General features: G+C 40.7%; 1 protein-coding gene across 2 annotated transcripts in view; it reads right to left on the reverse strand.

Annotated features, from left to right (window-relative positions):
* ITPK1 (inositol-tetrakisphosphate 1-kinase) overlaps positions 1-24,760 on the reverse strand; it is a 202,559-nt gene that overhangs the window by 34,691 nt on the left and 143,108 nt on the right. For both annotated transcript variants that reach the window (XM_060756472.2, XM_067462969.1), the window contains one exon: positions 21,500-21,617. In XM_060756472.2, coding sequence (XP_060612455.2) covers positions 21,500-21,617 — 118 coding nt within the window. The remainder of the gene's footprint in view (positions 1-21,499; positions 21,618-24,760) is intronic.

The following is a 24,760-nucleotide window of genomic DNA, read 5'->3' on the forward strand; positions in this document are numbered from 1 at the left end:
AATCCCTATGATAGGATTGCTTTAGGTTGCCATAAGTTGGAAACCACTTGAAGACACACAACAAAATATGATTGAGGAATACTTATGCCAAAAAGTAAGTTTTATGTGGACAGGAATATCCTGCTACTTCATAGTAGGAATGTGTGCATTTATTTACTAATTAAAATATTTATATTATGCCCTATATTCCAAGAATCTCAGGGTAGCGTGAAATAAAATCCCTTTGGCATAATAAACAACAAAAGTGATAATTTTAAAAGGCTAAAAATATATTAAATAATTTATCTCTTAAAACCAGACAATTTATTCATCACTTAAAACCAGAAGGTCTCTCACAAGGGAGAATTGCTCATTTAAATTTCATTTAAATGTTAATTTCCTATTTTATTCCCTCTTGCAGAATGTCTCTGAAAATAGAAGAAGTCTCTTTTCCACTGCAGACTTTGTCCTGGCACTCACAACGTGACTCTATAGAAGGCAAGGTGCAATCGAAGACTGTCACCAACCATGTGACAGCTCATGACAATAGTGTCATCTCCGCTATGGCTATGAGTCAGATGTCAGAACTCAGCTGGCAGCAACCCTCAACTGCCTCTAGACACTACATGGCAATAACAGAAGAGGGACAGGGAAAGGGGCTAGTCTAGGTGGAGCCGGAGTAGTCCTCTGAGTCTATTTAGAGATGCTGGATTTGATGACCTTTGTTGGTGGTATTTCCTGACACTCAAGAAAATCTCCCCTCTGCATTTGAAAATTCAATGCTAAACTCTAAAAGAAAAACCTAACTTCGATTTCACCATTTTAAATAAAGGACACCATTTTACTATTCTGCTTACGGAAGTGTGCAGCCAGACATCCGTATCCATCGATTATGCATCCATGGATTAAACCATCTACCGCTTGAAAAAATATTTTTGAAAAACAAACCCAAACATTGATTTAGCCTTTTTATACACTATTTTCCTACACTATTGTAAGGCAAAGGTATAGTTTTCCCCTTGACATTAAGTCATGTCCGACTCTGTGGGGTGGTGCTAATCTCCATTTCTAAGCCAAAGAGGCGGCATTGTCCGTAGACACCTTCAAGGTCATGTGGCCAGCATAATTGCATAGAGCACTGTCACCTTCCTGCAGAAGCAGTACCTATTGATCTACTCATTATTATTTATTTATTAGGAGCATTTCTATCCCATCCTTCTTGCCTCCAAAGAGGGACTCAGGACGGCTACCAACAGGCACCATTCATTGCCAAACAATAAAACAAGCATAATATACAATTAACCTACATTAAAAACAAGATACATTAAAATAGTTAACTGTTTCATGTCATCTTCCAAATCAATCTATTGCTATCAGCAAAAAGTCAATTAAACCATCTATTCTGTGAACGCTTGATCCCATAACCAGGGTTTAAGCTTCTTCTGCATGTTTTCAAACTGCTGGGTTGGCAGAAGCTGAGGCTAACAGCAGGAACTCACCCTGCTCCCTGGATTCGAACCGCCAAGCTTTCAGTCAGCACGTTCAACAGCTCAGCGGTTGAACCCACTCTGCCACCATTGTACATAAAGGGATTTTGGTATCCATGGAAGGTCCTGAAATCAAACCCAGGTGGATACCAAGGGTACACTACATTCCAAGTGTAACTGTTTATTTGTCATTGAAAAGTGTGGATTTAGTTTAAAATATTTGGAAAATGATTGTAACTAAAACAAAACCTAACTTTTAACAAAACTTCGCCAGGATTGCACGGTAACACAATCAGGATGAAGGTTTGCTTTGTGGCTTGAGTTTGCCATTTGCACCCTGAAACTGGTTTACATGGTATCATCTGAAAACCCACAACATAAAGGCTATGAAAACACCTTGCCAATCCCAGACTGCAGTCTACCTAGGAAAGACTGAAAACATTTCGGGCACTTTCCAATGCAATGTACCACTCAAAAATTAATTTTCTAGAGTAGTTGTTGTTGGTTACAGAAACCCCTACTTTAGAGAGTCCTTTTTATTTCTGTATTAATATATGATGTTCATAACTGCAGACAAGCGGTCCTTGCCTCACACATGCACACACCTCGAGGGCAGCACAGTGGGAAAAGGTCAGGCTGGAAAAGAAGGCTTTTGGACTCCTCTGAAGTGAAACAAGCAACCGCTTTCATGAAAACATGTTAACAAGACCCTTTCATCTAGCACCTCTGTCTGATGACAAACTCAGGGGACTTCGTAATACCTGCTAAAGGATGAGAGGTTTCCTTTGATGGTGCACACACACAAACACACAAGCATTATTCACAACCACTTGAGATGCAGACTGTTGCAACTGCCAGTATGGCCTAATTAGCTGACTGAGCTCAAAAGTTTCAACAGCAGACAAATAAAGGAGGGCTTTTTGAGTCACATAATCCTTTAAGCTGCAGAAAACCAGGACATAGCATAACGGTTGTGAGGTCATGCTGTACAGGGACAAATGTAATTGCAGCAATTTGGGAAACTGCTTCAGGTCACCTCAGATTGATCATCTAGTGCAGGGTTAAGGCGTGGCTTGGCTCTGTGAAGTTCTGGGCAATGATTTTCCAGCATTACCTGCTACCTGGGCCCATTCACATTGCAATTATAGCACTATGGTTCCACTTTTCACCATTTCCATCTTAGGGACTCCTGTGACTTGGAGTTTAGAGCAGTGTTTCTCAACCTGGAGGTCGGGACCCTGGGGGGGGGGGGGGGTCACCAAAGACCATCTCAGAAAAGCATATTTCTGATGGTCTTAGGAAAACTTTGGGCAGAGAAGGCTGAAGATCTCTCCACTTGTCCTTCTCTTCCTTTTAGGTGTTGGTGAACTACAACTCCCTGAATTCAAAAACAGCCCTCCCCCCAACCCCACCAGTGTTCATGGTTGGTCATGTAGGTAGTGTGCCAAGTTTGGTGCAGATCTAGTGCGGGCTGGGTTCAGAGTGCTCTCTGATTGTAGGTTAACTATAAATCCCAGCAACTACAACTTACAAATGTCAAGGTCTATCTTCCCCAAACTCTATCAGTGTTCACATTTGCGTGTATTGAGTAGTCATGCCAAGTTTGGTCCAGATTCATCGTTGTTTGAGTACAGTGCTCTCTGGATGTAGGCGAACTACAACTCCAAAACTCAAGGTCAAAGCCTACCAAACCCTTTCAGTATTTTCTCTTGGTCGTGGGAGTTCTGTGTGCCAAGATTGGTCCAATTCCATTGTTGGTGGAATTCAAAATGCTCTTTGATTGTAGGTTAACTATAAATCCCAGCAATTACAACTCCCAAATGACAAAATCAATCCCCCTGAACCCCACCAGTATTCAGATATGGATTTATGCTGTCTTAATAAGAGCATCTGGGCTACAACACAAGGTAAATCAAGGAGGGAGAAAGAGGAAAGGAGAGACGTTGCTGAGAATCTGGCTGTTTCTCAGAGAAGAAACAGCTAAATGCAGCAATGTAGACACTTCTCATCATGGGCCAGCATGGCTTGTATAAAGAAATATTGGATTTATTAGACAAACCATTTCCTTTCTGTCTGAGTTATTTAATATCCTCTTTTAGACTTCAGTTTATTTTTCTTTTCAGCTGTTTACAGACTCAAGTTTAGTTTCTAAAGAAGTTAAGCCAGAGACAACTGAAGACAATTCACAACATTACGAAAAAAAACCGGTCCTTACCTACACTTCTAAGTACATCAGGCATATTATTCTTATTCTTTCCTATTAGAGAACCAAGAGCAGACTGAGTTTATAGGGTGGGTGAATGCAAAGGCTGTCACTTCCAAGCTACAGATCAACAGATGATGCTTTGAAACATTTTTCAACCTGTGAGTTATGTAACAAAAAATTGGCAGCAAGAGCTCTTAAAAATATTTTGATTCCTCTTGAAAAAGAAATCACAGAACGAAACACTCTGCAAATGAGGCAATACCCTAAAAGTCGACAATGATGCTGGGGAAAATGGAAGGAAAAAGGGAGAAGGGCCGACCAAGGGCAAGGTGGATGGATGTTATCCTTGAAGTGACCCCGAAGGAGCTGGGGGAGGCCACGGCTGAGAGGGAGCTCTGGCGTGGGCTGATCCATGATGTCACAAAGAGTCGCAAACAACTGAACGAATAAACAACAAAACAACCTTGAAGGGGAGTTCAATCTTGGTGTAAGGTTGGACCTGAGTAAGATAAGCACCTGTGATATTGCCAAGGGGTGACATGATGTCCAGCACATCTTAAGGTGTAAACAAGTAAAGGTAAAGGTTTTCCCCTGACATTAAGTCCAGTCGTGTCCGACTCTGGGCTGGTGCTGCTCATCTCCATTTCTAAGCCGAAGAGCCAGCATTGTCCGTAGACATCTCCAAGATCATGTGGCTGGCATGACTGCATGGAACGTCGTTACCTTCTGACCGGAGTGGTACCTATTAATCTACTCACATTTGCATGTTTTCGAACTGCTAGGTTGGTAGAAGCTGAAACTAACAGTGGGAGCTCATACAAACTCAGAAGCTCAGTGGTTTAACCCACTGTGCCAGTATAAAAATTCTCTGGGCCAGAACGCAAGTTGGAGCTTCAACATGGATTTGTTGGCTGAGGTGCTGTTTATCAAGTGACTGTGAAGAAGGGGCCCATCCCGCTGCTCCACGGGGCCCCCAGCAACATTATTGGGGGGTGACATGCTTGGTATGTACTCTGCTTGCTGATTAATAAATCTAAGAAACCTTTTCATCTATAATTTGTGTCTATTATTGCTTCTGAATCTAAAAAATGGAATCTTCTTTGCCATTTGATCTTTTTTTTATTTACCTTCCCCCTTCATTTCCTGTCTCACATGTACCCTTGGCCTTCTAGTCCATTACTTTTAAAATAAAAAATAACGCCAGACTATTTAAGAATTTTTTTATGCGAATGTGATTTTATACCTTCCTCTGTAAACTGTATTACTATAGATTTTTTTCTTATTCACAAAGGGTGTTATGAGGATTAAGGAGATAAATAAAGCATTAGAGTGTGACATTATAATTATTACAAAAACAACATTATTCTTAGGAAGAGCCTCAGAAATACACATGAGAAAAGTACAATATATTATCAGAGACTTTAATGATTGTATGTTTTCTAGGTTTTAAATTATATATTTATTGATGTTACTGTTACACACTTTGGGTGCCTTTTTCAGAGAGATGAAGGATACAAATAGTAGTAATAGTAGTAGCAGTAGCAGTAGTAGTAATAATTTTGTAGTAATTCCATAATTTGCAGTATGGTAATCAATGCATAGTCTTTCAATTAACAAGAAACATGTTTAAAAATTTGCCTGATTTTTTAAAATTAAAGGGACTTGTGTGCATTGAAATCAATAACTTGATGATGGTCTATAAAATCCATAATTTTGCCCTTCTGTCCTCAACATATCACATTCAAAGCATCCCTGGCAGATGGCCATCCAGCCTCTGTTTAAAAGCCTCCAAAGAAGGAGCCTCCACCACACTACAGGGCCGAGAGTTCCACTGCTGAACAGCTCTCACAGTCAGGAAGTTCTTTCTAAGACTCCATCTGAACATTAGGAAGAACTTCCTGATTGTGAGAGCTGTTCAGCAGTGGAACTCTCTGCCCCGGAGTGTGGTGGAGGCTCCTTCTTTGGAGGCTTTTAAGCAGAGGCTGGATAGTCATCTGTTGGAGGTGTTTTGAATGCGATTTTCCTGGTTCTTGGCAGGGGGTTGGATACGAGGTCTCTCCCAACTTTACGATTCTATGATTATATACAGTAAATACTTATACAAAGAAAGATGGCAGAATTTATTAAAGAAGAGACAGACTTCCTCTCTAACACACAACATGGAATCAGGGCAGATTACTTCTATCCCAATAAGCATTCACAGTGATTGCTGCAGCTTTCCAGGGTTTCAGAGCTAGTGGTCTTCTCCATCACTTGCTGCTCTTTTAACAGGAGAGCCAGAACTGAATCTCGGATCTTGTGACACCTCCCTGCTTTGCAAATTCAGACCCTCAATTAAAAAAGTCTCATTTTAATCTTAAGGATAGTTGATTAATATGCAAATGTATGCAGATTTAATTGATTTAAACCCCGCATATTAAATGAGCTAAGATTCCTTTAAGCGGGTGACAGCATTAATCCCATATGCCTGCTGAAGCTTGTTTGGGGACAGAAAAAGAATAATCCACTCTCCCCTCCCTGTTGCTCCCAATCCTATGTAATAGGATGCATTTCTTCCCAGGCAATTATTTTGCTGTTGTTGAAAGAACATCTTGTCCCCAGCACCTGTTTCTTCAGTCTCCATGAATAATGAATTCATTGCAAATGTGTCTGTCAGCTGGTCAACACACTTGCTATTTTTTGTAATGTATCAAAGCTTCTTTCAGGATGAAAAGATCTCTCTTCACTCTCTTTCTCTCTCTTTTTTGTTCCTCCTCAGCTTGAGCTGTGTCTTTCTCTCTACCAGGAGCATGATTAAAAACTTTAACGTTCTGCATAGCAAAACAAGAGCCATATTTTATGTATCTCTCTTTTTGCCAACCAACTAGAGAAAAAGGACAAATCTTTCACTGTCAACAACCACTGAATGAGGAACGGTCTTTTGTTCACTTCTTGTACTCCTCAAAATCTAGGCTCAAATGACTGTTTGTTCTCCTCTACAAGATGACGGTGTTTATGCCACTGAACATGCAAATTTCTGAGACTCTTTAAACGCTCTTTTGATGGACAAGCTTTTTCAACTAGAGCTGTTTTAAATGCAGAAGAGTCGAAAACAACAATGTGCGGTCCTTTTGGCTACATTGATCCAACAATCTGAACTTCTTTGAATTGAAAACAAAATTGGAAACTTCGTCCTGGGTTGCTCAACAATGGAAAAGGTTTCCAGTGCCAGATAAGAGAACATGTGCAATAGAAGTATAATGTATCACACCCCTAGAACATAACTGGGGACAATGTGGCTCTCCATTTGTTCCTGGATCAATTCCCGTTATTCTTCCCCATTGACAACGCTGGCTAGGGCTGAGGAGAATCACGCCCCAATATCTGGAGTTGCTCCAGTGCTGAGCCATCCAGTGCTCCAATAAACCGCCTAGTTTTCCAGATTTGAGGGTGTGTATGTCTTACTAGCCTAATAAAGAATAGATATTACTATTTAGTTAGGCATCAGACCCATTTACCACCACATATGAGCATTTTCTGGGAAGAATTATGAGCAGCTAAGGGATTGGCTATCCAATTTTTCACGATGCTCTCCAACTACTGTTTTACAAGGCAATCTGTATCCTTCCTTCCTTTGGATCTCCTGATTTCACTAAGGGATTATTCGGGAGCTAAGCAGGGTCAGATAATAGGTTGGTTGTTTTTTGGGCTGTATGGCCATGTTCTAGAAGCATTCTCTCTTGACGTTTCACCTGCATCTATGGCAAGCATTGTGAGGACCTCACAACCTCTGAGGATGCTTGCCATAGATGCAGGCAAAACGTCAGGAGAGAATGCTTCTAGAACATGGCCATACAGCCCAAAAAACCTACAACAACCAGTGATTCCAGCCATGAAAGTCTTTGACAATACAGAATCAGGTATGGTAAATAGATGGGAGGCCATTAAAGAATACCTTGTTGTTGATAGTTGTCGTCAAACTAACTTCAACTTATAACAATCCAAAGAATGAGATATCTCCAGGTCACCCTGTTATTAGGACTTGCAAATCCAGGGCCAGGGCTTTCATCATTGGGCTGATCCACCTGTGCTGTGGTCTTCTTTTCATACTGTCTTCCACTTACTTCTAATGAACTCTGTCTTCTCATAATATATCCAAAGTACAAAACTTACAGCTTTGCCATTTTGGCTTCTAGGAGACTTCAGACTTGATTTGTCCATTTACAGTGGACCCTTGATAGCCACTGAAGTTTGGTTCCAGGATCCATCTTGATACAAGAATTCTGTGGGTGCTAAAATTCCATGATATACAATGGTGTAGTAAAATAGTGTCCATCATATAAAATGGTAAAATCAAATTGCTTTTTAGAATTTATTTAGAATATTTTCAGACTGCGTATGACTGGATCTATGAATGCAAAATCCATTGATATGGAAGGTTGGCTTTATTGGCAATTATTTTGGCAATCTGTGGCATCTGTAGAGTTTTTCTCCAACACAACATTCCAACAAACAGGTTGATTCCCTTCCTATCAGATTTCTTCACTGTTCAGCTTCCACAATCATACAAAGATATCAGAAATACAAAGACACAGATAATCCTGACTTTGGTTCCTTGTCTAAGAACGCCTATGATATTCATGAAGTCACCATAAAGTAACAAGTGACTTGAAGGTACACACAAACCAATTATAGTATTTGGTTTGTTATTCTTTATTTGTAGTAACGCTACTAATATTGCAGTACTTTATTTATATACTGTCATGGACAAGTTTTATAATAAAAGATGGCATATAAAAGGCTTTGAATAAAAGAGGGGAAAATAAATAAAATGTCTCTTTGATGCTAGATGTGGTTGAGGAGGAGGGTTGTCAAGAGTGAAAACTGGAAACATATTCCGCCCCATTAATGGCTATGTTGCTCATCACACACCAAGGTAACAAGCAACACCTGCTCGTATAATAGGGACTGGAGGTATATTCCCTTTTTTACTCAGGCAGCCCTACTGAGAATTAAATAGAATGGTTAGTAACACAACAAAATAGTCTTGGAATGATAAATTATGTACTCAAAACTACTCAACAGAAAATCTATACCTCAACTTCTGCTTTCCAGCGTTCAATAGTAGCTGCTGTTATACATGTTATTTTTAAATAGTAATGATATGTTTTCTTTATTCAAATGAACCTAAAATAATTATCATTAAGTTACTCTGAGAACCAATTAAGTTACTTTGAGGACCAGGTTGTGGCGCAGCTGGTTGGGAATCTGCTACATTAAAATCACTACTGACTGAAAGGTCATGAGGTCGAAGCCAGCCTGGATCAGGTTGGAATAAGCTCCCGACTATTTGTCTAGCTTGCTGTCGACCTTTGTAGCCTGAAAGACAGCTGCATATGTAAAGTAGGAAATTTAGGTACCACTTATGCAGGGAGGTTAATTTAACCAATTTACGACGCCATGAAAAACTCCCAGCAGCATGCAAAAGAATGAGGAAGTTCTCCATTGGTGTCACAAGTGGATAGTGAAGCGACAGTTCCCCCAGTGGCCAGAATTAAAAGCATACCCTTTTGAAGCTGGAAAGTTAAATAGTCTCTGTGTGTCTGTCTATATACTGTATGTTGTGTGTTTATGACATTGAATTTTTGCCATATATGTGTGCATTGTGATCTGCCCCGAGTCCTCTGTGGTGTGAAAAGGGTGAAATAGAAATATTGCAAATAAATAAATAAAATACATTCTTGGAAATCTACAAACCACAGACCATATCAAAAGAATGAGGCCATATATCATTTATATAAAAATTGCAAAACTAGTCACAGTTACACTGCAACGGAGTGGCATTATCCCTTAACTCCCCATGACTAAATTAATTCCCTTTCTTCCATAATTATGAGCATAATGTGACAAAGTTATGAAGGAAAGGAAATTAATTACATTCAACTTGTTATTTGTACTTAACTTTTCCAAGCTCTGTTTAAGTCTGAAACATGTGAAACTTTCTAGGTAAAATAAAAAACAAAACAAAAATGATGAGAATTATGCCTTTTGGGTTCTGCACTATATATAGCCATGTGGGGAGAACCTAGAACAGGAAAAGGAGACGTGGGCAAAAATAAAAATGCATAAATTTACAGAAAACAACTTCCTTGACATTATCTAGTCAGCCATCGACCAGGGTTGTGCCTATGGAAACTTTTGGAGTTGGTAAATAAATCAGAAATAAGTAACAAATCTAAAAACAGACCAGTTTTGCTTTGGAAACAGACATGACCTTTCTTGGTCTCACAAGTCAGTAAAAGATTTAGTCCCAGAAAGCTGGGAGGAAGGGAGATGAGGGGATTCCTAATTTAGAAAGAGTTATTAATCATGCCACTTGCCTCATAGCAATCTCCCCTGCTTCAGAATCTGCTTTAAGAAATGCTGGGAACCCCCAAATCACATTCATCCTTTGCAGAAAATAGAATAAAAGAAAGGAATATATATATCTCAGCATTTCCAGGTGAAGCTGGCAGGATAGATGTTCCATGAAGCAGCATGAAGCAGATGCGTTTCTAATAGGAGATTCAAAGGCAGTACAATTTTTTTCCTGACACTCTTTAGCTCTCTTCAAAGATCAGGCAGTCAGGCAGCACTGGAATGACGTTGCTAGCTCTGCAGGCTAAATGTGGGAAGCAAATTGGATGGACATGTATGGATTTCTATGTATCTTCCCAATTTCAAGGAAAATGTATAGATATCCATATCTAGCATGCAGGCATTGGGAATATGGAGCAATATTGAGTCAACACAGTCATCTTATCACTCCATAAACAACTATAACCACCTTCAAGCCTATCATGTATGAAAGCCTGGTGTGCCAAAAGAGATCAAAAACATTACAGGAATATGTATTGTCGAAGGCTTTCATGGCTGGAATCACTAGGTTCTTGTGGGTTTTTTCGGGCTATAGAGCCATGTTCTAGAGGCATTTCTTCTCTAGAACATGGCTCTATAGCCCGAAAAAACCCACAAGAACCTAATTACAGGAATAATATTGGACCATGAATGGGTACACCAACACACATCTACAGTGTTGATATCTGAGTGTAATGGTTTCTTTCTAGAAGCATAAATATTGGAATATGTATACACATCTGTCTGTCATATTGACTAATGTGCAACCATCAGTTCTCCAGATGTTCTGGAGTTCACTTCCCAGTCATCCCTTAATAGTCACTAATTCTAGGGTTGGAATCCTGTTAGTGTTATGCTTCACATAAGCATGGCTTGTACAAAAATGCCTTTTTTGGGATGAAGTGCAAGGTGTTATTCTGTAGTCCTTTGTGCAATGTAGAAGCCCCTCACTGCTTTCAAATCACACGAAGGGATGTGTCTGCTACAGCTTAATGGTGAGGCGGGAAGGAAGGGGGAAGCATTTCAGACAATGAAGCTTCAAGGCAGTGGTTCTCAACCTGTGGCCTAAAACTCGCAGAAACCCCAGACAGTTTACTAGCTATTAGGATTTCTGGGAGTTGAAGGCCAAAACATCTGGGGACCCACAGGCTGAGAACCAATACTTCAAGGGGTAGGGATAGAAAAGTGCACTCCGTCTATGAACTCATTCCCATTGCATTCCCCTTATGAACCAAGATCACAGAATCATAAAAGTTAGAAAAGACCACAAGGGCCATCCAGTTCAACTACTTGCTATGCAGGAATACACAACCAATGTAATCTGACAGAAGGGTATCCAGCATTCATTTAAAAACCTCCAGTGAAGAAGACTCCACCACTGTCAAACAGCTTTTACTGTCAGGAAGTTCTTCTTAAGTTTTGGTAGAATCTCTTTTAGAATCATAGAATCATAGAGTTGGAAGAGACCTCATGGTCCATCCAGTTCAACCCCCTGCCAAGAAGCAGGAAAATCAAATTCAAAGCACCTGCGACAGATGGCCATCCTGCCTCTGTTTAAAAGCTTCCAAAGAAGGAGCCTCCACCACACTCCAGGGCAGAGAGTTCCACTGCTGAACCACTCTCACAGTCAGGAGCTTCTTCCTAATGTTCAGATGGAATCTCATTTACTCTAGTTTGAAGCCATTGTTCCTCATCCTAGTCTCCAGGGCAGCAAAAACAAGCTTGCTCCCTCCTCTCTATGACTTCCCCTCATGTATTTATACATGGCTATCATATCTCTTCTCAGCCTTCTCTTCTTCTTCCTGTAGTTTGAATCCACTAATCTATGCCTTAATCTCTGGGGCAGCAGAAAATAAGCTTATTCTTTCAAATATTTAAACATGGCTATCATGACAACAATTAACCTTCTCTTCTCCAAGCTAAGCATACTTCGCACCCTAAGGATCTCCTCATAGGACATAGTTTTCAGGCTTTTGACTTTTTTATTTGCTCTCTTCTAGATATATTCCTTCAATATCCTTCTTGAATTGTTCTGTCCAGAACCACAAACAGTCTTCCAAGTGAGATCTGAACAATGTAGATGAGCACACATATCTGTGTCTGAGCCCTTGCAGAGCTTTATGTTTCACCTGTTTGTTGTAAGATCTCAGCCTAGAACTTGAAACTCAAAAACATCTCAGAGCCAAAGCTTGAGAATCAGTAATATTCTATTCATCTTCTGCAGAGCAAAGTATAACATGCATGGATGCATCACAGAACCATAAAATCGAAGAGTTGGAAGCAGAATATCCTGCTAAATCATCCCCAGGAGGTAACTATCTGGTCTCTTTTTGAAGACGTCCACAGATATCTTGGCGTCTTATCTTGTGATGACAAGAGCAATTTTCTGAAAGTCACTCAATGAATTTCCTAAGGGTGAGATGACATAAGATCAGGTTTTGAGAAGAAAAGGGTAATCCCTGGCAATCCTCGCTGTGAAAAATAAAGTCCTTGGAGAGCTGCTGCCTTTGTGATGAATTTAGAAGATCAGTGCTTACACAGGTGATCTGAGCCAGTAGAATGAATACATCTATTTCCGACCAGAAGAATTGGTGCCCTCCTTGAGACCTTTTAGTCCTTTCCTTACATTAAGCCCCCTCAAATGGATGTTGGGTGACCCTCCATAGTGGTATTCAGTACGGTGCTGGAACTGCATCCAGAATGGGGAAATGGCTGCCTATCTGGCCTGAGGGGTATATTGCCAATGTGGATAGTCCACAAAGGTTACTTCATAGACTTATATCATACATTTCTATACCATCTTTATCGTGGAAAACCCGAGGCAGTGAACACGGCTGTTCATCTTCCTTGCTTTATCCTCAGAATAACCAAGTGAGACAGGTCAGTCTGATATGTTATTTATTTATTTATTTATAACATGTATATCCCACCAGGCCCGTAGCCAGGATTTTGATTCGGGGGTGGGGGGGGGGCTGAGTTTGATTCGGGGGGGGGGCTGAGTCTGAGTGAAAGAGGGTCTACCCTAGCAAACCTTTTGTATCGTTACCCCAATACTCTCATGCCTATGGGATATATTGAGCATGGTGATCAGATCATGATATGAATAAACGTAACAGTTTAAATAATGCACCAGTAAGGCCTTTTCATGGACCACCATGAGAATTTGGGGGGGGGGGGAGCTGAATCCCCTCGAGCCCCCCCCCCCCCCCCCCGGCTACATGCCTGTATCCCGCCCTTCTCAACCTCCGAAGGGGGATTCAGGGTGGCTTTCAATTGGCAATCATTAGATGCTGACAAAGAACTGTAATAAACATAAACAGGTCAACAACAGTAAAAATACATTGAAAATAATGGGCCTTAAAATATTAAAACAACCAAATCTGAGTCCGCAAATCCAAATTATAGTCCAGAGTTCCAGTCCAAGGTCTCTTCATTGATAATTCTCACGAGTCATTACAGTTGTTGATCAGCCAGCTGTCTGAATGCTTGGTCGCAGAGCCAAGACTTGAGTTTTTTCCAGAAGGAGAGGAGAGATGGAGTTGCTCTGATTTCACTGGGGAGTGCATTCCACAGACAGGTGGCCACCACTGAGAAGGCCCTGTCTCTCATCTCTGCCAGTCACGCTTGCAAGGATGGCGGGATCGAGAGCAGGACCTCCCCCGATTATCATAAATTCCGAGGTGGGTCATAGAGGGAGATACGTTCGGAAAAGTAAACTGGGCCAGAATTGTTCAGTGCTTTATAGGTCAAGATTGAGATTCACGGAATCATGATTTTCCTGTAAGTTTCATGGCTCAATGAGAACTATCTTGAACTGTAATCTTTAGACTCAAAGCATTTAAAAAAAAATCACAGCAACTTACATTAACTGGAACAATTGATTAATGTGTTATTTGCTAGGGGTAGGGAAATGCTGTCAAAGTAAAGCATTCAGAGAGACTCACTAAGTTAGCTTGCAAGAAGCCCGTAATGATTAAATCTCTGGAGAAATAATAATGGCACAATTAATTTAGAATGAGGTTATTTTCCAGCAGTAGAGGAATCTTTTTTTTTTTTTTTGAGGTTGCTCCTATCATACTTTTATGAATCTCCTAGGCAATGAGCAGGCAAGGGAAATACATGAGGGAGCTGGAGGTCAGCGGGCAAAAAACAAAACGCAAAAACAAACATCTTTAATATGCTGTCCTTCTACATCACAAGGCAACAATTTCTTTTTAGGATCAGTCCACAAATCCTGCTTTAGATTTAATAAACTCGGTTGAAAATAGTACATGGGACTCGACATGGTGTAGTGCGTGAGCGTTGAACTATGACTCTGGAGATCATTAAATCCCTGCTTGGCCATGAAAATACACTGGAGAGAACTTGGACAAGTCACTCTCCCTCGGGCTTCACAGGAAGGCAGTGGCAAATCTCTGCTGACCAAATAGTACAAAAAAACTCTTGTGATAGGATTTTCTTGTAACATTTTGCCTTAAGTGGGTTGTTGTAGGTTTTTCGGGCTATATGGCTATATTCTAGAAGCATTCTCTCCTGATGTTTCATCTGCATCTATGGCAGGCATCCTCAGAGGCTGCGAGGTCTGTTGGAAAGTAGGCAAGTGGAGTTTATATATTTGTGGAATGGCCAGGATAGGAGAAAGAACTCTTGTCTGTTGGAGGTAGGTGGGAATGTTTCAACTGGCCACATTGATTGGCATTTGATGGTCTGACAGTTTTTAGCTGTAGCTTGTTAGTGCCTGGGGGAATCCTTTATTGAGAGGTGATTAGTTGTCCCTGACTGTTTCTTGTCTGGAATTCCCCTCTGTTTGAGTGTTGTTCTTTATTTGCTGTTATAATTTTAGAGTTCTTTTTAATACTGGTAGCCAGATTTTGTTCATTTTCCTGGTTTCTTCCTTTCTGTTGAAATTGTCCACATGCTTGTGGAATTCAGTGGTTTCTCTGTGTAGCCTGACATGGTAGTTGTTGGAGTGGTCCAGCATTTCTGTGTTCTCAAATAATATGGATCATCAGGTGCTCTGCTATGGCTGACTTCTCTGGTTGAAGTAGTCTGCTGTGCCTTTCATGTTCCTTGATTCATGTTTGGGCAATGCCGCTGCATTTGGTGGTCCCTATGTAGACTTGTCCACAGCTGCATGGTATACAGTAGACTCCTGCAGAGGTGAGAGGATCCCTCTTGTCCTTTGCTGAACTTAGCATTTTGCCTTAATGTCATCATAAATCAGAAATGATTTGAAGGCACCCAACAACAACAACAAAATAAACCACACTGGATAATTCAATTTATCTTTCATATTATTTTCAGAGTTCAGTCCTAGAACTGGAGTGCCAACTCACGACAGCCCAAGGTAGTGACTGGATTATCTAAGAATGTAGTCAAGTCTTAAGGAAGATCAAAGAGGCAATCTTCTACATAACTGTCCAGGCCTCAGTGGTGCCTGCATGATCATCTTGCAATAAATCAAACAGAAGCAAAGAGCAATTGGATCTAAGTGTCTATCAAGAAGACTGGATTATTCAAAATGTATCCTATGGACTCCTAAAGTTCCATGAACATGTATCTAAGGTACTTCAGTTATGAGTACCTACAGGATAGTCATCATAGGACTAGGGAATGTGCCCCACTGTCTACTGCAAAGTGAAGGGATTCATAGTAAGCCAATCATCACGGAAAGCAAGCGAATATAAAAATGCAAGTATTTTAGGTCTGAACTAGGGAAACATGATGTCTGAATATTTGAGGTCTGAACTAGGGAGTTCTCGTGGACAAGCTAAACATGAGCCAACAATGTCATATGGTGACAAAAAACAAAAACAAAACAACAATGGGATTTTGGCCTGCATCAATAGGAGTCTAGTATCTAGATCCAGGGAAGTCATGCTACCCCTCTCTTCTGCCTTGGTTAGACCACACCTGGAATACTGTATCCAATTCTGGGAACCACAGTTGAAGGGAGATGTTGACAAGCTGGAATGTGTCCAGAGGAGGGTGACCAAAATGATCAAGAGTCTGGAGAACAAGCCATATGAGGAGCAGCTTAAAGAGCTGGGCATGTTTAGCCTGAAGAAGAGAAGGCAGAGATGAGACATGATAGCCATGTATAAATATGTGAGGGAAAGTCATAGGGAGGAGGAAGCAATCTTGTTTTCTGCCGCCCTGGAAACTAGGACGAGAAACAATGGCTTCAAACTACAGGAAAAGAGATTCCATCTGAACACTAGGAAGAACGTTCTGACTGTGAGAACTGTTCAGCAGTGGAACTCTCTGCCCCAGAGTGTGGTGGATGCTCCTTCTTTGAAGGCTTTTAAGCAGAGGCTGGATGGCCATCTGTCGGGGGTGCCTTGAATGTGATTTTCCTGCTTGTTGGTAGGGGGTTGGACTGGATGGCCCATGAGGTCTCTTACAACTCTATGATTCTGTGATTCTATCAATTCATTTTGAATGAATGAATAGTGAGTCATGATTTTACAATGAGTCCACCCTTGATCAAAAGGAAGCTTCACAAGTACAAATGGCTTTTTAAGGGAGACAGATGAACAGACCTGCTAAAGTAAAGAAACTGAAAGAGCAATGCTGACCTAAACAGTAGAAACCCAGTGAACATAATAACAATAGGACACAAATGTGTAGTAACAGTCCTTGGAACAATGAGGGGGAAAATAACAGCCCAGCCCATCAAACTGCTGGAGAGGCAATGAACTAGAGGATGAAGATTCGACATTAAAACCCTTTGTTTCTAGGAACTGAAGACACAGTGAAAACCTTATTATGCAAATGGGAAGACTCCATAATTTATGCATAGATTATAACAAAGCAGGGAGGAAAAGATTGCATGGAAAGCAGAAGGAATGGAATACCGAATAATACTGTCCTTAGTTTAGTATTGACCAGAAATCTGAAAGCCTGTTTTTAAAATCAGGATTAGGGATAAAAGGCTCGGTTGTTTTGAAACTTGAAACTTCCTGGATTTAAAGCTAAAATACTGAAATAGTTTCCTACAATCGTAGTTTACAGGCAGATGAATCCTATATTAGGAAACATTTAATACACTAACCATAGATTACATAAGCATAACTGAGCCTACTCCCACACACTATATGACTCATCTTTTTGCTTATAGGCTTCCCCATAGGATTTTGTTCCTCTTTGCTTCCATATTCTGGCCTCTGGCTTTGGGTAATTCTTAAAGCAGCCTTCTTCAACACAGCCTCTTCCAGATGTATTGGACCGAATAACTCATCACTCCAAAGCAGTGGGTTGTTGACTGAGGATTTCTTACTTATTTCAACTTAAGGCAATCCAAGGCAGCTTTTGGTAATCTTGGCACAATTTGTTCAGAAGAGGTTGGATATTGCATTTCTATGAGTCTGAGAGACTGTGACTTGTCTAAGATCATCTATAGAGTTTCCATGACTGAGCATGGATTCAAATCCCGGTCCTGTAGAACCTGCACCATGTTGGCTCACACGGTATTGCTGATTTTCACCTGGCCAAGGATACCAAAATTACAATCCAACACAAACAGAGGATACCAAATTGAAAAAGGTTGCTTTAAAGCTATTGGCTATTGGAGCAGGCTGAGAAGGAGGGGGTTGATGGTGAGCAGGAGAGAAAAAGTGTATCCATAAGACTTCTGATATAGAATCCTAGAATCCTAGAGTTGGAGGAGATGTCCAAGGGCCATCCAGTCCAACCACCTGCCATGCAGGAAGGCACAATCAAAACACTCGGAAAAGCCTCCAGAGAAGGAGACTCCACCACTCTGAGGCCGCCTAAGCTGATCTCCAGGAAGTTCTTCCTAATCTTTTCAGTTGAATCTCTTTCCCTGCCGTTTGAACCCATTGCTCCCTTGTGCCCTGGTCTCTAGAGAAGCAGTAAGTCAGTTTTCCTCCTCCTCCTCCTAATGGGACATCCTTTTAAATCTTGAAACATGGTTCTCATGTTCCCTCTCAACCATCTATTCTCCCAGCTAAACATCTCCCAGGAGGAAAGGAGGAAGGAAAAAGAGAAGGGAGGGAGGGAGGGAGGGAAGGAGGGGGGAAGGAAGGAAGGAAGGGTGGAAGGGGATGGAGGGAAGGAGGGAGGTAAGAGAGAAGGAAGGAAGGAAGGAAGGAAGGAAGGAAGGAAGGAAGGAAGGAAGGGTGGAAGAGAAGGAAGGGAGAGAAGGAAGGAAGGGTAGAAGGCTGGAAGAGAAGGAAGGAAGGGTGGGAGGAAGAGTGGATGGGAGTGGAGGGAGGGAAGAGAGAAGGAAGGGAAGATAAAAAGGAAGGAAGGAAGGAGGGAAGGAAGGAAGGAAAGAAAGAGAAGGAGAGAGGGAAAGAGGGAGGAAAAAGGGAAGGAAGGAAGTGTGGAAGGAAAGGAAGGAGGGAAGGAGAAAAGAGGAAGATAAGGAAGGGAAGGATGGAAGCAGGAAGGAAAGAGAGAAGGATAGAACAGTGAGAGAGAGGAGGGCCTGAGGAAAGAGCCCAAGGGGCTGCATCCAGCCCCGGGCCTGGGTCTGTCCATACCTGCATTAAATCATATTTTTCTATCCTCGAAATTATGAATTCTTTCTCCTAGAAGCCTCCCAGTGAGGATATTCACTTAACTAACAGGCTGCAAGGCCACTCCTTGTATCTTACATTAAAGTTAATTTTCAAAACCAGAAATGGACATCTGGAAACTTCAAATTTGTTTTAATTTTCTCCCATAAACCACACACACACACATATATTGGCTGCTTCCAGAAAACTGAGCCTCCCACCCTCAGATCTGCCATAGTTGTGCAATCATAATGTAGAGTCTACCCATAGAGTTATCCCGACTTTAGGCATACAGATAAGAGAAATAGTCAGATAGGCAGAACATATAGAGACAGATATAAGTATTTCAAAAATCCAACCATTTTCACATGTTGTGTTGGGTAGCTGGTTTGAAATTCCTTTTAATGCCTTATATTAATATAGGTATTACACATTCAACAAAAACAACAGTTTACTGATAGCTTCCATGCCACAAAAATTAGCAGAGTGAAAGGCCTAACCGCTGCAATGTTAGCTTCACATCAGCTCATTAGAAGCCAATTATCTTTTAAAATGTATATCTGTAATCACTGTTTGGCAAAGGTGTGTGTATGCATCTCTTGCAAAGATGATAGAAAGAAAACAGACGGTAAAAGAGACTATTATGTAAAAGTACCGAATAATACCTTGGAGTTAGACACTTCAGCTCTTTAATCAAGCAGCACAATTCTTTAGATCATGTTTTGGCAAGTGGAGCAAATGCTTGCGGTAGCATGTCTCTACAGTAGCCACATTCCACGGTTTAAGCATAATCTCCCATATAATCAGGAGAACTTTGGCTGTAGCAAGGACTCAACCAGATCCCATTTTCATAGAACCACAAACCAATGTCTGCTTTTAAGACTGTTTTTTCCTTTTAGATTTTAGCTATTTTGGAAAAAAAGAAAAAGGGAAACGAAGAATGGTTGAACTTTCCCAACATTAACTATAATGTGAACTCAGAAAACACATTTTAGAGGAACATAAAGAGCCGGCATGGTGTAGTGGATTCACACCTGTACTGAACTGTGGAGGACAGGCTTCAATTTCCCAGTTGGACATAGAAATCCAGTGCCATATAAAATCCAGATCATCTGCTTTGAACAAGATTATATTAGTCTACACTGCTATATAATCCAGTTCAAACAAAATAATCTGGATTTATATAACAGTGTAGATGGGGTCCCAGTGGGTGTGTGTGTGTGTCAGGAGCAACTTGAGAAACTGCAAGTCGCCTCTGGTGTGAGAGAATTGGCCGTCTGCAAGGACATTGCCCAGGGGATGCCCCGATGTTTTACCATCCCTGTGGGAAGCCTCTCTCATGTCCTCGCATGAGCTGGTGCTGACATATGGGAGCTCACCCCACTACCCATATTTGAACCGCTGACCTTTTGGTCACTCCCCATATTTGAACCGCTGACCTTTTGGTCAGCAGTCCTGCCAGCTAGTAATAAGGGTTTCACCCCAGTGGGTGACCTTAGGGAACTCATGCTTTCACAGCCTCAAAAGAAAGCAAAGGCAAGCTCGTTCTGAACAAATCTTGCCAAGAAAACTTGTGGTAAATTTGTCTTAGGGTCATTATAGGTTGGATACAACTTGAAGGCACACAACAATATCTCATATTTTTGATTCAAAGGAAAAATAATAAGAAAGGCTCCTATTTACACCTTCATCTAGGATCTGTATCACCCAAGGCAACATGAAAACCAGTACATTGCACAATAGTTACCATAGTTTAATTCTACACATTAAAATACAAATTAAAGTAATTGTACTTTTTAAACACCAGTTTAAGCAATTAAAATACGATGCTAGTAATAAGCAGTTAAATGCTGAAATTGAGCGTGCACACAGACAAAACCACTCCAAATTCAGTACTGAATGGGAGCCCCCTTGTGCCGGCAAGACTGCTGACCGAAAGGTTGGCGGTTTGAATCCATGGAGTGGGGTGAGCTCCCATCTGTCAGCTCCAACTTCTCATGTGGGGACATGAGAGAAGCTTTCCACAGGATGCTTAAACATCAGGGTGTCCCGTGGGCAACATCCTTGCAGATGGCCAGTTCCCTCACACCATTTTTCTAGGTCCAAATCTAGCATAATAATGGCATAATATATTTTTTCTCCTTCAGAGTAAAATAGCTCCTTGGACTTGTTTTTTTAGGGTGTTTTGGAAGCCGATTGTGTCCCTTTTGCTTACACACCAGTTTCTGTTCTTACCTTAGCCTAATTAATGTGCTAAATAAAGATACTACAGTACTTTTGCTTTGTTTTTGTGAATCTACATGGGAGTGAAATAGCACCTGACATGTCTGCAGGGGTAGCATGCGTACTTCTCTTGTGTGAGTAAATCCTGCATGGTTAAATGCTCTGGAAGACTCAAAATGGTCCCATTCATTAGTGTGATAACTAGGCATCTCATACAATTGAACACAGGAACTAAGCTATTATGCCACTTTAACTGCCATGTCTCAATGCTATGGAATTGTGAGAGTTGTAGTTTTACAACGCTTGTAACATCGTCTGCCAAAAAGTATTGGTGTCTCACCAAACTGCAGATCCCAGGATTCCATAACACTGAGCCATGGTAATTAACGTGGTATCAATATGCATTAATTCTACAGTGTAGATACCATAAATATGCTTCCCTAGGGCATCTTTATTTTTAGAAAGAGATATCTGGATATATCCAGGGATCTGAAAGAGAACTCATCTTCAGTAAAGACATAGGCAGTCCTCTGTTGTGCTCCTATACTTTGGAAGTATGTATTCCACCAGGACAATGAAAGATCAGCTTTAGAAGGACTTCACAGACATAAAAGCAGAACACCCTTTCCATCAGGAATCTAGTTTCTCCCCACACCCCTCAACACACAAATACAAGTGAAGCTGTGACAGAAAATATTGGTGCCTACCTTGCATGTATGTCTCTATTTGTCTAATAAGTTCATAAGACTTTGATCGGTCCAGCAACGTCCTGATAGCAGGCAGAGGGTCCAGAATGATGGTTTCAGGATGAGCATCAATATACTCCTAGGGATATGAAGAGATGCAGCACAAAAGTCAAACATGTTGAGTTACTGGAAAGTAGATATATTACAACACACCAGATGGTGTCTCAAGCACAGTTTACCTACGAGTTACTGATAATGCCTAAATTTCAAATTTCCTGGCAGCTTCTCAGATTCAACACACCATTTCCTTGGCAGCTTAGTAAATTCATTTTGTAGGAAGCAGTAATTTAGGGGATGAGAAGCTATTATTCCCAGTCATAATCCAAAATTGGTGGTTCAGGGTTTACAAAATATCTCATCCTTCTTATGACACACATCTAAATGTATATTTAACTATAAATAATATTGCTATTGCTTTGTGACCCATTTTAAGAGATAGGGAAGGTATAAATAAAATATATGGAGAAAGGATGTGTAAAAGTCTTTCTTGAATCACTGACCAAACTATCTAAAATATTGAATGCTATCTTAGCAATTTAAGAAATATCAAAGATGCATGTAGCTATTAGAGCAGTGGTTCTCAACCTGTGGGTCCCCAGATGTCTTAACTTTCAGAAATCCAAACAGCTCATAATCTGGCTGGGATTTCTGGGAGTTGTAGGCCAAAACACCTGGGGACCCATAGGTTGAGAACCACTGTATTAGAGGGACTTTTGAGGGTGAATACTGCTAAATGTTTGAACAGTCCATAAGTCAATGTCTACTAGTCACAGTCACTGTACAAAGCATTTCCACGTTCAAAGTCAGCCTATCCTTAAATATGAATTAAACAAGAGAAGGCTACAACTTTCATGCACATTTCATGTCTACTGTAGTTGCGGTTATCAAGTGGATCTAGACTACTATTTGATTCAACATGATTATTCATAAGTTAAACTTGACTGAAGAGCTTAAACAGAAATGGAAATGGCACCATAAGAATTGTAACTGTCATCACTGGTAGAAAGATGCAATCATGTTGTGATGAGTCTATTCCATATTAGAAAGAATCATAAAATCATAGAATCATAGAGTTGGAAGAGACCTTGTGGGCCATCCAGTCCAACTCCCTGTTAAGAAGCAGGAAAATCACATTCAAAGAACTCCCAACAGATGGCCATCCAGCTTGTTTCAAACCCTCCAAAGATGGAGCCTCCACCACATTCCAGGGCAGAGAGTTCCACTGCTGAAGAGCTCTCACAGTCAGGAAGTTCTTCCTAATGTTCAGGTGAAATCTCCTTTCCTGTAGTTTGAAGCCATTGGTCTGTGTCCTTGTCTCCAGGACAGCAGAAAACAAGTTTGCTCCCTCCTCCCTATGATTTCCTCTCACATGTTTATAAATGTTTCCTCTCAGCCTTCTCTTCTTCAGGCTAAACATGCCCAACTCTTTAAGCCGTTCCTCATAGGGCTTGTGCTCCAGACCCTTAATCATTTTAGTCGCCTTTCTCTGGATGCATTCCAGTTTGACACATCCCTTCAATTGTGATGCCCAGAATTGGACAGACTGTGATTCCAGGTGTGGTCTGACTAAGGCACAATAGAGGGGTAGCATGACCTCCCTGAATCTAGACTGATCTAGATTGATGCAGGCCAAAATCCCATTGGCTTTTTAAGCACCTGCATCACATTATCGGCTCATGTTTAACTTGTGGTCCACGAGGATTCCAAGAACTTTTTCATGCATACTGCTCTCAAGCCATGCGTCCCCATTCTGCCTAAGTGGAGTATCTTGCATTTGTCACTGTTAAACTTCATTTTGTTAGTTTTGGCCCATCTCTCTAATCTGTTAAAATCGTTTTGAATTCTGCTCCTGTATTCTGGATTATTAGCCATCCCTCCTAATTTGGTGTCATCTGCAAACTTGATGATCCTACCTTCTAATCCTTCATCTAAGTCATTAATAAAGATGTTAAACAGAACCAGGCCCAGGACAGTACCCTGCAGCACTCCACTCATCACTTCTTTCCAGGATGAAGAGAAAGTGTTGGTGAACACCCTCTGGGTTCGTTCGTATAACCAATTATAGATCCAGCTAACCGTCATTTTGCCTAGCCCATATTTGACTAGTTTGTTTGCCAGAAGGTCATGGGGGACCTTGTCGAAGCCTTAATGTAATACAGATATGCTACATCCACGATGTTCCCTGCATCTACCCAGCTCGCAACTCTATTGAATCAATCCCACAGTCAAATTAAAAAGGCCTACAGCTCATAATTAAGCAAATTCACCAAAATTATTAACAAATTTAAAAATGCTTTCCTAAGCAAATAAAAATAAATTAAATTGCTCAGATACTGTGGAGGGCACAGAGGTTGCTAATTAAGGCATATCCATAATAACTTATTTAAGACACCCAAACCTCCAAGCCTCTGACTCTCTCTGTCTACAGAAATTCCTCTTAATCTTTTCATGTTCCTATCTTATCTAGCATACCCATCTTATTGACATAAACATCCTTGTAAGACTTCTGAAAAGACTATACTTTTGGCTAAAGATCAAGTTGACCCGGATACTTTATGCATGTCCTTTTGTCTTAACTTTTTAACAATGTTCAAATCAAATAAAAAGAAACAAAGACGTTTGGGGAGATAACCCTGGATCTTAAGGCAGATATTCAATGTGACATCATTATCAAATATATTTGCTGAAAGGAAGCCAAAATGTATGGTTTTGTTTGAGAATTCTCAATGTCAGAGGCGAAGGGCATGAGGCAAGAGTGGGAAAAATGGGTAGTTGTAAGGTTTTCTATCACACCAGAAGACACAGCATACATAATTCAGCTTCTGGAAAAATGAAGCAATCTCAATCCAATAGGCTTCTCAAGGGGGATCCCATCTGGTAAGTCTTCATGCATGAAAAATGGAAGTCATTTCTTGGGAGTCCTCTGACAAAGACATTATTGACATCAAAAGTTGATGGTGGCAGCTCCTGGGTTCAAAATTTCAATTTGGCAAGGCAGTTGGTCTGCGTAACATTGCTAATTGTTCATTATTTCGAGTAATCCTTTGGCTTTTAACACAATTTAATAATCATGATTTGGGTTAATGTTTTTCAAAACAGTTGATGCATTCGTGTAGTTATCGATTAATTATTTTTTAAACTCAAGAAGTATGGTGATGTAGTGGAGTGGGTAACATTCCTATACATCTACTTCTGAACTGCACTTAATTCTTTTTTCTGGAA

The sequence above is a fragment of the Anolis sagrei genome, chromosome 1 (assembly GCF_037176765.1).
Source record: "Anolis sagrei isolate rAnoSag1 chromosome 1, rAnoSag1.mat, whole genome shotgun sequence".
NCBI classification, from domain to species: Eukaryota; Metazoa; Chordata; class Lepidosauria; order Squamata; family Dactyloidae; genus Anolis; species Anolis sagrei.